This window comes from Grampus griseus (assembly GCF_964374135.1).
Source record: "Grampus griseus genome assembly, chromosome: 21".
Lineage (NCBI taxonomy): Eukaryota > Metazoa > Chordata > Mammalia > Artiodactyla > Delphinidae > Grampus > Grampus griseus.
In genome coordinates this window covers 13,544,798-13,564,177 of record NC_139015.1, presented here as the reverse complement: position 1 = coordinate 13,564,177, position 19,380 = coordinate 13,544,798, and the positions used below count along the sequence as shown (strand labels likewise).

Genomic DNA, 19,380 nt, shown 5'->3' with positions numbered 1-19,380 from the left:
TAGTTCAAATATCTTTCAACAGATTCTTTTTACATTGTAGGTAAATAACTATATATCACCTGCAAGCAATAATATTATCTTTTTCTAACATTTATTTCCTCTTGGGATTTTTTCCTGTCTTCCTGCATGAATATATTTATATTAATATGTTTTCCAGGGAAGTGTTTGTCTTGTTTATGGCTCAAGCTTAATGTCTGTTATGATTGTGATAGATATCCTTTAGAAAGGAAGGTTCTTCCTAATTGTCACATCCTAACAGGTTTTAAGTGGAAAGAGTATTTAATTTTATCAAATGGCTTTTTAGCATCTATTAGGGGAACATGTATTTTTTTCATTTTAATATATTAAAGAACTTTATTATAATAATAGATTCACTCATGTCAAGCTATTTTAGCAGTCATAGAATAATAAATCATTTTATGTTCATTTAAAATGTGGATTCCATTGGCTTGTATTTGATTTAGGATTTTTTTAATGAGTTAGAAATATTATTTTCCTATTTATGTTATCCTTGTCCAGTGATGCTATCCTCATAAAATAAATCAAAACTCTTTCATATTTTTCTATGATCAAAACAATTTAAATAACAAAAGATTTCTCTGTTTTGAAGATTTGATAGGATTTAGCTCCTTAAATCTAGACACAGTACCTTTTGGCTACTAAGTTTAACTATTATTTCCATTTTTTCTACCCTTATTGGTCCATTCATGTTTTCAGTTCTTGTTGAATTACTTCTGGTAACATTTCATTTTCAAATGTATTTGACATGGAATTGTACATGTTTTAACCGTTGCTACATCTGTGGTTAAATCTATTCCTTACTCAGAGGATAGTTTGTATTCTCTCTCACCTCTCTTTTTTTTCTAGGTGGGCTTTTTAAAAAACCAATTTTAAGTTTTTCAGATCTGCTTCTCAATTGGTTGTTTTTCTCTCTTTGAATTATTTGATTTTCAATCTTTTTCAAATATTAACATCAGCGTGTAAGCCTGTAAATTTTCCGTCTGATTAATTCTTTACCTTTGGTGGTTTTTTTTTTTAAACATCTTTATTGGAGTATAATTGCTTTACAATGGTGTGTTAGTTTTCTGCTTTATAACAAAGTGAATCAGTTATACATATACATATGTCCCCATATCTCTTCCCTCTTGCGTCTCCCTCCCTCCCACCCTCCCTATCCCACCCCTCTAGGTGGTCACAAAGCACCGAGCTGATCTCCCTATGCTATGCGGCTGCTTCCCACTAGCTATCTATTTTACGTTTGGTAGTGTATATATGTCCATGCCACTCTCTCACTTTGTCCCAACTTACCCTTCCCCCTCCCCGTATCCTCAAGTCCATTCTCTAGTAGGTCTGTGTCTTTATTCCCGTCTTGCCCCTAGGTTCTTCATGACCATTTTCTTTTTTTTAGATTCCATATATATGTGTTAGCATACGGTATTTGTCTTTCTCTTTCTGACTTACTTCACTCTGTATGACAGACTCTAGGTCCATCCACCTCACTGCAAATAACTCAGTTTCGTTTCTTTTTATGGCTGAGTAATATTCCATTGTATATATGTGCCACATCTTCTTTATCCATTCATCTGTTGATGGACACTTAGGTTACTTCCATGTCCTGGCTATTGTAATTAGAACTGCAATGAACATTTTGGTACATGACACATTTTGAATTATGGTTTTCTCAGGGTATATGCCCAGTAGTGGGATTGCTGGGTCGTATGTAGTTCTATTTTTAGTTTTTTAAGGAACCTCCATACTGTTCTCCATAGTGGCTGTATCAGTTTACATTCCCACCAACAGTGCAAGAGGGTTCCCTTTTCTCCACACCCTCTCCAGCATTTATTGTTTCTAGATTTTTTGGTGATGGCCATTCTGACCAGTGTGAGATGATATCTCATTGTAGTTTTGATTTGCATTTCTCTAATGATTAATGATGTTGAGCATTCTTTCATGTGTTTGTTGGCAATCTGTATATCTTCTTTGGAGAAATGTCTATTTAGGTCTTCTGTCCATTTTTGGATTGGGTTGTTTGTTTTCTTGATATTGAGCTGCATGAGCTGCTTGTAAATTTTGGAGATGAATCCTCTGTCAGTTGCTTCATTTGCAAATATTTTCTCCCATTCTGAGGGTTGTCTTCTCATCTTGTTTATGTAGCTTTGGTTTTTTATTATGTATTGATCTCAGTTTTGAGTAATAATTGGGAAGTTAGCAAAACAATGAAAGGCATAGGGTATTCCAGGAAAGGAAAAGCATGTGAGCCATCATAATAGCTCAAAACAACATGTCACTTTCAAGGAATTACAAATAATTCAAGGTGAAGGGGAAATATGATTAAATATGGCCATGATAGTATTTATTCATTCAATCAACAAATATTTACTGAGTGCCTACAAAAAGTGTCAAGCGCTATGCTAGGTGCTAATAACCATAAACAAAATAGATACGGTTTTACAGTACTTATAATATCACAGAAGATGGCAGGCTAATAAATATTATAAATGTGAAGTTAGAAGGTGTTATTTGAATACTTAACAAGGGGACCTAACCTCATCTCAAAGATCAGGAAGGCCTTACTTAAGGAAGAAACATTTTTAGAAGAGATCTGAAAGTCTACAAATTGGAGTTAGTAAAGTAAGAAGATGATGGATGGTGGGAAAAATTCCAAGCTATAGAAAGTAGATAAATCCCTCCCAGGCAAGGGACAGCATGTCTGTCATCATAAAAAGTGAAATAAATCTACCCTAGGTAGAATGAAAAGAGCAAAGAAGAGTAACAAGAAATAAAGGAAAAGAAATGAGTCAAGTCTCGAAGAGCCTTTTAACCCTGATATAGATTTTGCCTTTATCTTAAGGATAATGGGAATCCACTAAAGAGTTTTTAACTTAGTGAAGTAGTGATTGGATGGTAAAGGGAGATGATTTCTGAATAATTTCAAGATTTGTTTTAAGTTATATGATATTTGGAAGCACAATTTACCGAGAGGGAATAATTAATGAGGAGCTAATTTAAGAGGTAAAAATGATAGATTTCATTTTGGAAGCATTACATTTGAGATCTCTAGGAGATCATTTTAAAAAGAGAAAAGATGTCTTGTAGGCAGTTATAAATAGAACTCTGATTCAGGATAATGTTGTAAGCTGGAGATATGGTTTAAAGCTTAATTAAATTGCTCCAATTTACCCAGCTAGTCATAGGTTGAGCCTGGCTTATTATTAATACACAGTCCACAATATTAACATACAAGAGGAGCAAGCAATCTCTGAAGAAGCAGGGTAAGGTTTCCAAAAATACACTATGCTACTGCTTAACATTCCCTCCACTTCCTGTTGGAGCTTCTTATTGATCTAAGTCTCTCTCAAAGTTAAGCATTTCTTCCATGATCAGGTTAACATCCTTAATCTTTGTTTCAACTTTGAGCCTTAAATAGGTGTGGTTGGATGGTTCATAACAGAGATTAACAACTACTAAGCAAGCATATTATTGCTTCCATTATTCTCTGAAGGTGGATGCAGAAAACCACTCAAGTCATACAGGCATCCTAATGGGCAGTAGATAACTACACGCCTGAGTTGTCAAGAGACAGGACACCGGTGTCCATTAATGTTAACTCTTCACATCTGACTCTGGGGAAAAAGGTTGTTTCACAGGAAACCACCTAATGTTGTACTGTATTGTTATATCTTCAAAACTAAAAGGAGAGAGACACTAGTTGTAAGAAAACAATGGGCATCGTAAATAGTTTGTGCCCCTCAAATCAAATTTGTATGTGTGTGTTCCTCTATTTCTGATCATTTCAAAAATCTTTTCTATAGGCTTCACTATTCCTATTACTGGTTTCTCTATTTGACACAATATATTTATGTAAACTCTAGATAAGCTCTGTCAACTGTCACACTGCTTCAGGAGGCATTAGATGAGTATTTGCATCTATGAATTAATTATATGAAGTGTGCATTGTTATGAGAGGCACATTAATAAATAGCTAACAAAAGGCAGAGGTGAAAATGAGCAATTATTTAGATTTTAATAAAATCTGAATATATAAACCTCTTCCTCAAAATAATGCATACACTTATAAGGCTTGTTTGGTAACATTTATCAATATGCAACTAAATGAGTTTTTATTCAGTTTTGTCCACCTGGCAAAACCTCTGCTATTCTGAAGACAAATGTATTCTCCATTGAGTCTCATTATACCCCTGACAATGTCTTCAAGATCTTCATTCCATACTGTCCTTTGGATAGGAAACAAAATTTTTAAATATCTTAGAAAATTTTTTAAGTCTTCTTTAAAAATCTTTTAAAAAATAGTTTCTTTTAGAAAAAAGTAAACAGTTATGAGGCATGGAAATAAAAATAGATTTTTGACAACATTAAAAATTCTCTGTACCATCTGCAATCCCTTTAAAAGCCAGATGTGGATCTGGATTGACATGGTTTCCCCCCACTGAAAAAAAAGTGGATCCAGAAGGAGACTACTGCCACCCCTATATATTATATATTCTGGTTTTCAGCTCTGACAGGTCTAGAATGGCAGAGAGACAAGTACTAAGAAAAAAACACGGATCAAAAATAATTCCCGCAATACATTATATTAATAGATACTGTAAATTTCTCTTTTTAAATACCACCGCCACCCCGCCCCAACAGAATGAGGACTATTGAGAGAGACCTATGAATTACAGTAATGTATTTAAATCATATCTTTTAAGAATAAATATTTTTTAAGTGGTAGGATGAGTGAAGAGAAAGGAGAGGGTAAGACCTAGAGAGGCAGGTACGAGAGAGGCAGCTCTAAGCAGCTACCGAGGAGCGTGAGAGGACACCACAGACCAACTGCACCTATCTTTTGAAACCTGGCCATTTCTTGTAAGACACTGAACTTAAAGTACATCCCCACTCTCCCTTCCCCCTGCTCATCCTGAGGCTGCCATTGGCTGATCTGATGCTCTACATAGGCCACAAATAGAAGGCACGATACCACATAAATTGAGCTATCTGCCTCACTATATAATGTGTGTATACATGAATCTATGCAATATGACTGGATCAATACTTCTCTTTGATGTTAAGAATGCTTTAACGGGCTATGACACTAGGATAACTATCAACTCAACCTTCAAATACCTCCAAGAAGGAACAGCAAATTAAGAATTCACTGTGCATGTTCTACCCCTCCAGCCCCCATTTCCACCCCTACCCTCCAACCCTGCAATTTTTTAACGTTAGGAGCAAAATATTTCAAATGACAGACTACACTTCAAGATTTTATAACATTTCTAAACATTCCTAAACATCTCCTCAGAAACACAGATCTAAACACAGATCAGCAAGCACATGTTAAATTATTAACAAATACTATTTATTATGTAATAGTACTAAAAGATGGAAGAGTATTAGAGTCACAGCCCTAAATTTCTTTTAAATGCTTGAGCTATTTGTTCCACAATATCTTATATTTTTTCAAGTGATGAGCACTTGATAATGAATTTTTGGTAGTCAGGACTTATAAGGCTACTTGTCTTCCAGATGCTAATAGGACTGTACTGAAGCAGTCTTGTAGTTCTTCATATTTAGTGCCCTAAAATTGAAAAATAAATGCACATTTAATTTTATAGGTGCAGGTAATACATCTGTTTATTCTTGTAAAAACATTTTGCAATAAAAATTACCAATCCAAACCCAAATTTTCTCACCAAATAAAAAGCTTCACTTTATATGTCAGATATACTTTTAAAATGTAATTTAAGAGGGAATAACTGGTTTATGATACCAATTTTAAATGCTATTGCCCAAAGGTTTATTAGTTTTTAAATTAGGATAAAAGAAGCTAAAACTTGATTTAGGATAATATTTGTGATCATGTAAAAAAAAGAGGGATTGAATAAACTCAAAATTACTCAACAAAAGATAAACTGCTGATTTTCCAAAAGAACAATCAGCGACTTTTTTCTTTACTGTGCTCTAAACATATATGCTAGGGCATCATAGAGCTTTCTTGGATCTGTCCTCTGGATAGCCAGAAAACCTGAAACCACCCTGCACCAAAAAAATTCCATCTATTTGAGGGTCAGTGTTGTGAGGAAAATTCCAATCTTACTGTCAGTTCTATTGTATAACTAAAGTTGGCCAGAGTACTGATAGGTAACTTGCCAAAGGATAAAGGTCCAAACACATGGAAAAAAGGCTTCATACCTTTGTTTCCCAGACCGACTGTCTACCAACTAGCCTGTAAAGAATATTATTCCTACAGACAACAGTCAAATTACATAAATAATGAAGGGCAGGTCTTTTGTGATATAATAATCATGTTGGTATTACAATCACTGTCCGCAAGTGATCAAGATGTACTACTGTTTTTACAAAAGGAAAGAATGTGAATTTGATGTCCTTTACCTAATCCATTGTATGATTACACTGAAGTTAGAAATATGTAAGTTAGTTAAATTGGCATTAAAAGTTTTCCAATGAATAGGTGGAAAGGTAATCAAATGAATTCTTCAGTTATTTATGATCTTGCACACACATCAAAAGAATGATGGATTGTTCCATTCTAAATTACACTCTGAACTTGTAAGAACTTCTTTTCAGTTTTGAGAGTGCTCAAAATCTAGGTAAAATTGAAGTTCCATGATACATTAATAATATATATATACTTTTCCTCGAAGCATTTTTAATTAATCGGAATATTTCCTGCTTTCATAGGCTATTTGAAAGTTAAGAACAGAATAAGTGTCATTAGGATTCTACACAATTACTGAGAGCCTGGGGCCCACAGAGAGATAATAATTTAACAAGGGTCAAAAGACTGAGAAACAGACAATGTTAACATGTACTGCTAACTGAACTCTATATATCTAAAGTCTCAAATGACTCGAAATAAGGTGCTATATAGATTTGCTTTAAAAGTTATGAACAGAGTAGTTTGGTACAGATAAATTAAGCTTTTTGAATTGGGAATTTCAGAAGATGGGAAAGAACTTCTACGGGGGAGGGCAGGTATAAGAAAGAAGCTGAGATTTCTAAAGTCACCCAAATTTGTCATTTTTTAAAGTATGTATAAATAAAAGATATTATTTTGAAGAAATCTAAAAGCTGAAAATAATTTGTCTGGTTTATGGGCTAAATGTAACATTACTACCTTTTGACATTCAAAGTCATTATACTTTCAGTTGGTCTGCTTTTTGGTCCACCTGGTGGATGGAAAACCTTAGCACCTTTGCTGGAAATATGGCTTGTCAATTTAACCCCGTAAGGGTCAGCAGAATGTGAAGGGTAAGAATCAAATGTTCCTGCCTTCATTCCACCAGCCTACAAATAAAAATGAGACAATTTAATGTGGTTTTGTAAAAATGCTTCTAACAAAATTAGATTTGAAGAAGTTCATACATATTTGTGTACTGTACATGGAGTTTGGTTTTACATTTAAAGAAAATTGTCTATACTGTTTAATTCAAATATCACCAAAGCGTCTCCCTACCACCAATTCTATGGGGTTAAGACACTATAATTCCAAAAGTTCTCTATTAAAATGCAAATATTTATAAGAAGGTAATATTCTAAACTGTTGCCAACAGTTAATATTTTAGTGAGAATTTATCAGATCAGGCTATCATCTACATAGGAGGTGAGCCCATTACTGAGGGAATGAGACCTAGGTCACATGTATTCTGATAGAGAAAGGAGTTAGGCCTCAGAACCAGAAGAGGCCAAGGGTAAGGTTTGTCCAACAGGGAGCCTGGCACGACATGAGTTCACTAAATGTCAGTAAATGATGGGGAAGATACTAGAAATAAAAACTTTTTTTTTGATAAAAATAAAGGAAGAGCACATAGAAAAAGAGAGAGGAAAATGTAATCCACAGTCAGTCCTCCGTATCCACAAGTTCTGCATCCTCAGATTCAACCAACCTCAGATCGAAAATATTTAAAGAAAAAGAACTCCAGAAAGTTCCAAAGAGAAAAACTTGAACTTGACATGTGCTTTACATAGCATTTACATTGTATTAGATATTATAAGTGATCTAAAGATGATTTAAAGTATACAGGAGGATGTACAAAGGTTACATGCAAATACTATGCCATTTTATATAAGGGACCTGAGCATCCTCAAATTTTGGTATCCTGAGAGTGGCGGGGGGAGTCCTGAAACCAATTCCCCATGGATACTGTACCATATACTGTACTTTTCTTGTAATCTATTAAGAGAAGTCAATCAAAATATTTTTTGAGCTATACACAAAACAAACAAACATTTGCTTTGACCTTTTAAACTGACTTACTAACAGGATTTTTATCATTATATTATATATGGTCACCAAGAAAACTCTATACAATCACAATAACCCATTTAATTAGGCATCCTTTCTCTTACAGTGTCTAAGTCAGATATACATGAAAACTTGATTTGTTTGAAAGATATGGTTGTAATTTTTCAAGTTTTCCAGATAGAGACACATGGATTATTTTTAAGAGCAACAAATAATAAGGAATCTTAAGAAAATAAAATTAATTAATTAATTAATGTAAAAGCAAAACAGATGAATTGAAAATGTAAAAATATATATGGTAAATAAACCAACCCACTAGATGATACTTAAAAAATAAATAGGTAAGTCTATATTATAATTAAGATTGAGAAATGGGTGGAAGAAACCTGTACATATATGGAATATCAAAAACTGTAAGATAGTATTTTTGTACACCTCTATGTTAATAAATTTGAAAATCTGAATGAAATGAATGATTTTCAAAGAAAATATTGTCAAAAGTGACTCAAAAAGAGAGAGACCACCTATGGAAAACAGATGGGCATCATGCAAGAAATTAAGCCCAGAACATTTCCTATGAGAATTCTTTCAAGCTTTCAAGGAACAGATATTTCTGGTGCTATTAAACTCTCACAGAACATAGAAAAAGAAGGAAATCTCCCGATTGTTTTAAGATGCTAGCATCTACTTATACCAAAATAGAACAAGGCATATAAAAATAAAAGTACAGACAGTCACAACCCTTAAAATTTTTGATGTGAAAATACTTAATATTAACAAAATAAAACACAGTGTTACACTTAAAGATTAATACAACACAGTCAAGTGGGCATCATTCCAAGAAATCTATTACTGTTACTCATAACAAGTCAATGGAGGAAAAAAAGATGGTCTAAACAGATTACACCAAAACATTCAGTATAATTCTACATACATTCTTGATTTATTCTTATTTTTGGCATCTATAAAAATGAACACTGGAGGAATTCCCACGATCTCCATTACATATCCAAATATTGGAATGAGCATGACATAAGAGAGATAAATATTAGAAAGGCAGGACCAAAATTATTTGCAGATATATAATCATATATCTAAAGATCCAAAGAGAATCAACAGAATACCCATTAGAACATAAGAAACTTTAATTAAGTGGCCAGTTATTTTAAAAAATCAGATGTTTTAATAAGAACAAATAATATAAGAGGATTGATGGGAGAAAAAAGCATTGACCAGGACCTTAAAATAAGTAGGAATAAATATAAGATAGATAAATCTACGTGAAGTAAAATATTAAAATCTACAAGACAAAGGTTTTTGTAAGTATCTTAATTCTAGATCAGAAGATTCAAAATATAAATATGCTAATACAAGCAAAAATCTAAAGATTTAATTTTAGAGCAAAATACCAAAGGTCTTTTTTTCCACAGCACTTTACAAAATAATTCCAAAGTTCTAAATAATAAATATTGGAAAACAGCCATACAACTTTTTTAAAGAGTAAGAAGAGACTAGACCCACCCAATATTAAAATGCAAAAATAATTAAAAGTAGTTTGGTACTGGTAGAAATAAACATCAATCAAATTACATGAAAATTCAGAAAAAAAATACCTAAAAACTGGGAATTTTGATTTGATAAGGGTGGCATTTCAAAGCAGGGGTGCTAATTATCCTATCGGTGAGATCAGGAACAACTGAATTTTTTCAAAATCAGTTTTACATAAATCTAATTTAAGTATAATAAACTGCACCCATTTTAAGTTTACAATTCTATGAGCTTTGACAGATGTATACACGCTTGAAACCACAACAACAGTCAAGGCACAGAACGTGTCCTCCCCACAAAGCTTCCTTCTGCCCTTAAAACTGAATTTTGAAAAAGGTAAAAGCTGGATCATTACCTTGCTCTTTACATCAAAATACATTTCAGTAAAAGAAATCAGGAATGCATATTTTTCTAATACTGCTGGGAAGGAAAATCATTCTGAGAATGACATAAACTCAGCACAAAGGACTGATAAATTTGACTACATCAAATTATTAAATTTCTGAATAGCACAAAATACTATAACCAAAGTCAAAGATTCACCAGACTAGAAAAATTATTTTCAACACAAATGATAAAACAATATCCTTAATATATGAAAAGATCTTACAAATCAGTATCAAAACGACAAATGTCCCAATAGAACATTCGCAAGGAAAATTAACAAGCAATTCACAGAAGGTAAACAAAAGCATAAACTAAGGTTTACTGTTAGAAGCATTTTCATTTCTATTCACACTTGTTGTAAACCTCAGCAGAAGGGAGACAGTTCATTTTAATCACCACTTCAAAAACTAAAGATGATCTGACTTTTTATGCTTTTGAGAAAAACTATACCTAAATCTAGAGAGGCACTTAGAAAATTCATTGTAAAGTAAAATACTTTTGAAATGGTTATGAAATGGTTAATAATTATTTCATTATAAGAGCTTCATTATTTCCTATGCTACGGAGCACAGGCGCTGGACACACAGGCTCAGCGGCCATGGCTCACGGACCCAGCCGCTCTGCGGCATGTGGGATCCTCCCGGACCGGGGCACGAACCCGTGTCTCCTGCGTCAGCAGGTGGACTCTCAACCACTGTGCCACCCGGGAAGCCCTATGCTATCCAGTTTTATGACTTTTCATAATTTCATAAAAACGAGTTTCATGATTCATGGCATGATTATAAACAAGTTTATTATTTACATGGGTAATAAAATGACAGCAAGAGGCAACGTTTCTTTATAATGCTTAATATTTTTTCATTCTAAAATTTTTAACTTACCTTTTTACCAGGAGAAGAGGGCTTAAAAGGGTGTGCAAGTGCTTCTTTCTTCTCTGCTTTTTTAATTGGTGGTAAAGGTTTCTCAAACAAATAAGGATTGGTATCAAAATATTCCCTTGGGTAAAGATTTAATTTGAAAGGTGTCCCTTTAAGTAAACGATGGTGTTCTTCATTCTCTTTCTGTAAATTAAAGAGTTTGAAATTATATAGCAAAAATTACTCAAACTGGAAGTAATGTAGAGTTAATATACCTTTAAATTTTAATATAAATATGTAGATTTTTTAATATATACCGCTGGGTTCACTTTTTTGAAACATTCCTTTGTTATGTTCTATTTTTATGATACAAAAGATATGCTTACTTGTGAACAAGCACAGCTATGACTGTTCATTTTGGATATAAATTTATTTGATGTATAGAGATTTATTTATCACTTGAACAAATCTATATCAACCATCTGGGTGATATAAGGCAGTAAAAAAAAGTCAGTCTCTAGTTCAAACCCTAACTCCTTCCTGCTTTTTAGCATTTCTCAGGGACACTGGGAAAATTACTTTTTTAGTGTCACATTTTCTTTAAGTGTAAATAATGATGATACTATTCCCCCCACCCTTAATGCTCTTCTAAAGATTAAATGAGATTATGGGTTCAAAGTACCTGGCATATGATAGGTCTTCAAAAGAATGTCAGCTTTTACTTCTAAAAATAAGGAATACTTACTTTCTACATTACAACATTTTTATATTACAATATTATTTTAGGAAATCCAGGGACATAAAATTTCTGACTTATAAATAATAAGTTCTAAAAGTAAAAACTCTAAAGAGAGAAAAGTATCCACAAATGTGAATATGCTTCACTGTAAGTCAAATATTGTAGAAAGTGAGTGTAAGAGGCTTATGCCAGTACATCTCAGTTTTTATTTCTGCCATGTAATAAAGTGAGTCGTTTTCTCCCGTCCTTTCACTTTCTCTTCTGTAGGTTTTCATTCTCTACTCTCCACTTCCTCCCTTCTCCCCATCACTCCTCCATCCCATTCATTCACCATAATGGCCTGATCAGCCCAAAAGTACTACCACTACTTTTTTTTTTTAATAATATCTCCATTGTAAGGATATTTTTTTAAATTAATTAATTTATTTTTTGGCTGTGCTGGGTCTTCGTTTCTGTGCGAGGGCTTTCTCTAGTTGTGGCAAGTGGGGGCCACTCTTCAACGCGGTGCGCAGGCCTCTCACCGTCGCGGCCTCTCTTGTTGCGGAGCACAGGCTCCAGACGCGCAGGCTCAGTAGTTGTCGCTCACAGGCCTAGTTGCTCCGCGGCATGTGGGATCCTCCCAGACCAGGGCTCGAACCCATGTCCCCTGCATTAGCAGGCAGATTCTCAACCACTGCGCCACCAGGGAAGCCCACTACCACTACTTTTTTAGGCACAATATATTAGGGTGTGGTGGGAACACGGCTAAGGACCAGGATACTTTTAGGACTCTTCTAACCAAAATAGAGCATAGTTGATCAGGCCAACTTAACAGAAGTCTCACAGCTGGTTTGGAGAGATACAGGATAGACGTGGTAAACTATAGCAGGGGTTAAAGCTCATTCTGGGAATCTAATATCAGAAAGGTAAAATTATCACAATTCATAAACATCAATCTGCCATTGCCCAAGTAATACAAATAGATAAAATGAAACAAACCCTAATTAGATCACAAGTGAATTCTCTAAGTCAACTAAATAAGAGAAAGGTTGGAAAAAGTTAAAATAGATTCTTTTACCTTGTCATTTAGTTTTGCTGCATCATAGAAATCAGCAGAGTGGGAAAACTGTTTACCTATGGTAACATTTGCATAGCTAAAGAAGGAAAACAATAATGATGATGACTTCAGGGTTCAGAAATTAAATTTTTTTTTAATTCCAAACAAATGATGCAAAAGTATTAAAAAAATCTTACCCATATCCAGTTCCTTTCTTTCCTGGGTTTGTGTACAAATTCTTTCCAGGTGGCTCATATTTTTCTTTGGGTTTTGATTGTGCACTGAAAAATGGGACTGGTCTACCTATTGTTCCATAGTAACTTCCTAATCCACATCTTAAATACAGTTTAACCACAAGAACAAAAAGGAGCAAGTTAAAATAGCAAATTTTGTGTTATACATATTTTACCATAATTTATAAAATATTATTAAAAGGGGAGCAAAATATATGCAATGGAACTGACTTGCCTAACTTTGGTAAGAAAAAAATTTTTTTTCTTATTTTGTAATCTAATTTGCCCTATTTTTCAAAGTCACAGATTTTGAGATAATATTTTTAATTTTTATGCCTATTTTAAATGCTCTACATAAACAAAACTTGATAATCTCTAGGAAGTTAGAAGTAGAAGAGTTTACATTAATTCAGTTAACTATAACAACAAACAGAATCTTTGTTTTTTTTTAATTATTTATTTTTTATTTAAGTATAGTTGATTTACAATATTATATAAGTTCCAGAGGGTGGGAGAGGCTAAAAAATACAAAACAGTTATTTAAAGGATAAAATACATATATTACATGAAAAAGAAGTGAAGTAGTGACCCAAAAAATGCACATCTGAATTTATATCTAAGAAGAAAACAAAGAAACCCAAGAAAAAGTAGTAATAATAAAAATAAATAGGGGCTTCCCTCCTGGCGCAGTGGTTAAGAATCCTCCTGCCAATGCAGGGGACACAGGTTCAAGCCCTGGTCCGGAAAGATCCCACATGACGCAGAGCAACTAAGCCTGTGCACCACAGCTACTGAGCCTGCGCTCTAGAGCCCGCGAGCCACAACTACTGAAGCCCACGTGCCACAACTACTGAAGCTCACATGCCACAACTACTGAGCCCACGTGCCACAACTACTGAAGCCCACACGCCTAGAGCACGCGCTCCACAATGAGAAGCCACCGCAATGAGAAGCCCGCGCACCGCAGTGAAGACTAGCCCCCTCTCACCACAACTAGAGAAAGCCTGTGCGCAGCAACAAAGACCTAACACAGCCAAAAATAAATAAATAAAGTAAGTTTAAAAATAAATAATTCAAACCTCTCAAAAGTGTGAAAAGGTGGAAAAAGATAAACTATAATAACAGAAGACATTCTCCACTCTTAACAAAAACGTAATAATTTAACTTTGAAGACCGCAGCTTTACTAATCTCAAAACCATAAATAAGCCCCAAATTATTTTTCAACCAATCCTCGTCTGTCATAAACTCTAGATTGAGAGTCAACGTTATTGAGTGTGAATTAACATCATATTATAAAGCTCAGCTATATTATATGATATCACATAGACTACATGATCTTAAGTATTTAAAGGTTAAAGAAAAAAAGAATCTCACGTTGACAATTTTCACAACTTAAATATTGTTAAACCCCATACATGTATTTTCATGCATGATTTTTAAATAACGTATCTTTGATAAATTATCCTCTTTATCCAAAAAAGATTTCTCCTAATTTCACATTTTGTATTTACACTTTTCTTAAAGTTTTAAAAAGCAGATAAAATAATCAAGGGCACAGACATGATGACCCAAGGCAATTTTCTTCCTAATCTGACTATTGCAAGGTTTTCAACTAAACTTATTTTCATTATTTAGTTGACTTCATTAGTATAAACTGATAGAGAATAGTGACAGAGATAACCAAAAATTTAATGTGATAATGAGAATCTACTTAATCAAAATTACCTGTCAACCTAAATCATCCAATATAATTGTCTTCATCTAAGACAAACTTAACCTAAGAATCATATTTTAAAAAATGAATCATACATAAGTAAGTCCTACGGAAAAACCAAAACTTAATTTAGGATGGAGGAGAGAGAGATATGCAGGAGATATATCAATATTTAAGACTTTTCCCCAAATACTTACGGCTTCTTATCTCCATCACTAGGAAGGAACGCTTTGCCTAGATTTTTTTTGGCTTCTTCCATCATATGCCGTCTCCTCACTTGATTCAGGTTTACGTAGCCTTCACCTTCAAAAATCCTTACAAAATGGGGATCAAAATAACCTGCCTGGAGATTTGACATCTCTTTGGATCCCCCAGGTAGCATCTGTCTATTTTTGCTTGCAGCTTCATTAAACGGTCCTTTAAAAATAAATTAGGAATATCACAATTTTGAGCTCACTAGTAATTAAAGGACATGAAAAATGACTGAAAAGTTTCAAAATGTGATTTGGACCAGTGAGTTTTGAGCTCTTAAACACTATTTCAAAACATTTACTGAAAGGTCTGTGTCAAAGGCTATACTGACAATAAGAACTAAGAGGATTCCATTAAAACATTTTAATAATTAGATTGAGGTCCTGTTAAACTCTGAATCTGAGAGCTGGAAGACACCTTAGGTCACTGAATCCAATGCTTCCCCATCTATACACTACGGAACACTGTGTAAGAATATGCTAGGAAACTATTTGTGTCAGATGTCAATAAGCGTGTGTGTGTGTGTGTGTGTGTGTGTGTCAGTGTGTATTTTTAGGTTGGAGGGAAAGGGTATTTCATACTCAAACTGAAACAATTCCCCTCCTGGGTATATACTCTAGACACATGAGTGCCTATATCCACTAAAAGATGTAAACAAGAATGTTCACAGCAGCTTTATTCATAACAATCAAAAACCACAAACAGGGTTTCCTTGATGGCGCAGTGGTTGAGTCTGCCTGCCGATGCAGGGGATGCAGGTTCGTGCCCCAGCCCGGGAGGATCCCACATGCCGCGGAGCGGCTGGGCCCGTGAGCCATGACCACTGGGCCTGTGCATCCGGAGCCTGTGCTCCGCAACGGGAGAGGCCACAACAGTGAGAGGCCTGCGTACCGCAAAAAAAACAAAAAAAACCACAAACAACTCAAATGTCCATCAACAGGGGAACAGATAAATAAATTGTGGTATACAGTGAAGTACTAGTAGCCCAATAATTTTTAAAAGGCTGGTTTTATGAATATTTAAAACTTCTTTTGTAATTTGCATCTAGGAGAACTCAACTTGTAAAGTCCTTCCATAATGTGAAAGAATTTTTTGAAGTGCAAATAACCATTAATTCAATTGGTTATCTAAATGTGAATTTGTATCACTGATTTTTCTTTAACTTAGGTTTTTGAAATGATAATATATTCACATGGTTCCAAATTCAATAGTATAAATATTTTTACAATAAATTTTCCTTCCACATTCCGTCACCCAGTTCCTTTCCCACAGGCACCCATGATAGTAATTTTGTTTTCCAGAGAATGTTTAGGCATGTTCCAGTAAATATTTTCATATTTATCCTTTTCCATTTTCAATGTTTAGCATACCACATACATTATTAAATAAAAAGGCAAGGTACAGAATAGTGTATCTTGGAGATGTTTCATATCAGTGTATTCTTTCTTATTGTTTTATTTATGACTCTTCTAAAAATCCCTCAGCTATTCATTTAGCATTTCATTTTTCAAGAAAGTGATCATGGATGGCCTTTTCAGATGCAAATGTTAATGCTGTCTACATAGCAGAGTGTCCCATCTAAGGGAACAAAAAAAGCTAAAAACAAAATATTCTGGGAGAAAACTGCCATGCACCTTGGAAAGAAATAAAATTACCTATGAGGAGAATATATGAAGGTAGGGTAGCCCAATAAAATGAGCTTCCTGCTCTTATAAAATTAAGACCATAAAATATAGACTATTAAAAAATATCATTTAACAAACGTTAAAGCCAAAATTTTATACAGAAAACATCACTCTTAGGCTGTAAAGGAAACCAAATATACTTACGATTAAATTGTGGCACATATTTATCACCAACAGTAACATATCCCATCTCACTGAAGAGCCCAATCCTCTCCATATCTGTTTTCCCTCCTTCCACAGGCATGGTTGCTTCTTGTGGTGGTGTGCTCAATATAGGTAACTTCAATGGGTCGCTGAGGGCTACTTCTTCTATAGCAAAATCCTACTCTACACTGAAAAATACAGGGGAAAAGTTTAGGGAAAAGGTGTTTACTAAATTTCAGTCCAAGTTACTTGCAGTCTGAGAGTTAACATGCATATCGTTACATCATAAAACAACAGTCTCAAACCATGTGGGGAAAGAATCTACTTTGTGGGGCTGAGGGGGAATAATGGGGATTCAAAATTATCACCACAAACCCTCCCCTTGACTGTCCAGGTGAAGTATCCACAAATTACAAAGAAATGTGTATCTGTTGCACTGCCATTCATCTGTCGTAGATAATAAAATTATTACTGTACAGTGTGGTATAAATACTGCGTAAACAACATCCTTCTTTTGAGAAGTTCAAAGATCTTAATTACGTAAGGCAGTCATTTTCAGTTTAAATCATTTTATGTAAACATATTGCATTGTCCCTTGTATTAAAAATTATAACTTACTTTTTCAGAATGCACCACACACATAGGTATTACCCTATAGTTCTTGAATTCTTTCAAGTTTAACTGTATATAAGAAATGTGCCACCTGGTGAAATTAGTTCACAAAGGGGTTGGGAAGAGAGGACAACTGTCTAGGCAACATAAAAACAAAGAACAGCAAACAAAAATCCACAATGAATTCAGATACTACAACTATGAGTTTTCTTTTGAAATATCACTCTAAATATGCAACTACTTATTTGGATTTTTTTTTAATTAGACATATTCTAAAAAGTAAGACCAAAGAGCTAAGAATACTGGCTTCCATTTCACTGTAATATTTTTGAAGCACCAACTAGATCTAGGCACTGGACGTACATTAGTAAACAAAACAAACATTGGCTTATGCTTCCCAGCTTTTAATCCAAGGTAAGAAACTTTTGCCTTGAATTTAGAGCAAGCTGTTTCAGCGACACTAAACAGGATTGCCTATTTCAAACTGTGGCTCATCCTTCCCTCCCCCACATCCCACCTCTTCCTCTGATCAGGTATGCTTTAAAACTAAAAGTCAGTTAGCTGGAGTGTGCTGATTCGATTTGTTTCATATTTCAAAGCTCCATCTTCACTGCCCAACCTCAAAGGCTTCTTGTGTTGCTACAGGGGGCTCAAATCCTTTAAATGGCTCACAAGGCCACTATCACCCTCATTTGTCACCAGTGGAAGGCCCCCTCCCTGGCACCCGAGCTCTAATTGTCTTCTTTCAGTTCTCAAGTCCAGCTCTCTCCAACCACAGGACCCTAACACATGCTGTTTCACTTTAGGCAGGTATTTCACTGCCCTGACCCCTTTTGTTGCCCAATTAATACCGATCCTTCTGACTGTTTAGCTCATTCCTCACTTCTAACATAGCGCCATGCATTTCTCTTTCCAAGCCCTCATCATGGTTATCTAGTGGGCTATTTTACATTCACCGTGTAGGGATCCTTTAATTAACAGCTGTTTTCCCCCACTAAACTGGGGACTCCGGGAAGGCAGGAACCGTGGTGTTAGTCTGGTACTTCCTTACCAGTGTTTGGCACACGACAAAGTGATCCACAGAGGAAAGAAAGGAAAGGGAACGAAAAGGAGGGGGAGATAAGAAAAGGAGGGAAGGAGTTATTGCCTTGAATTTTTCCACTACTTAACTCTTCCTGAGCAGCATTTACAGAACCACTCATTCATTTATTTAACGTTTTGCAAACCCCTCCTCTGAGTAGGGTTCGCTGGTAGAAGTTAGGAAAACTGAGATTTTAAAAGGCATAGGTCCTGCCCGTAGGGAGCTTACACTCTAGTAAACAAGACATAATTAAATATAACACAGTGGAACAGTGCAAGTTCCCTTCGAAAGGTAGGGATAAAGAGCCGGGGGTGGGGGTGGGGGTGTGGGGAGGAGGATGGGGTGTGAAGGAGAGGCAGAAAACTGGCTGAGGTGATGAGGAAAATGATGTCTCATTAGGGAAACGGAGGTTCAGAGTATGTAGGTATCTAAAGGACAACACCTGACGTCTGCGAGGACCAAGTCACCTCTGAGAAGGTCAGGAGCCAACCCCGCAAGAGCGCTTCCCGCCCCGGACGTCGCTACGAGGCTGCTCCGCACGCTCCGCTCGCCTCAGGGTTTATTGTGGCGCGTTACCCCAGCTACGGAAGAGTCCATTCCAAGAACTAACCCTACGGAAGGATACGTGGAGGGTTCGAATCCGCATCAAGAAAGACGTTAAGAGTGTCTGCGGGAAACGAATGACGCAGTCAACAGAATTTACCGAAATAGAGACTTCTGCTTCCCGCCCCATTATCCATCCGCGAGATGTGGCGTGCTGGTACGCCCCGTGACGTACGTTGCAGGGCATGTTGGGAATTATAGTCGGTCTTCCCAAGCCCC

The 19,380-nt window shown here is 35.3% G+C and overlaps 1 protein-coding gene across 5 annotated transcripts; it reads right to left on the bottom strand.

The window, feature by feature from the left end:
- Positions 1–5,415: 5,415 nt before the first annotated feature.
- Positions 5,416–19,319, bottom strand: CFAP96 (cilia and flagella associated protein 96). 5 transcript variants are annotated; one of them, XM_082680424.1, is made up of 8 exons: positions 19,262–19,319; positions 16,866–17,053; positions 14,982–15,201; positions 13,034–13,171; positions 12,858–12,933; positions 11,086–11,265; positions 7,142–7,311; positions 5,416–5,581 (listed from the first exon to the last, which is right to left on the bottom strand). In XM_082680424.1, exons 2-8 carry the CDS (start codon positions 16,963–16,965, stop codon positions 5,533–5,535), a joined length of 933 nt encoding a protein of 310 aa, XP_082536550.1. In that variant the 5' UTR covers positions 16,966–17,053; positions 19,262–19,319; the 3' UTR covers positions 5,416–5,532. The 5 variants fall into 5 exon arrangements, with proteins under 5 accessions (XP_082536550.1, XP_082536552.1, XP_082536551.1 ...); XM_082680426.1 differs by having other exon boundaries at positions 13,034–13,117; XM_082680425.1 differs by lacking the exon at positions 19,262–19,319 and adding an exon at positions 19,001–19,084.
- Positions 19,320–19,380: the final 61 nt, after the last annotated feature.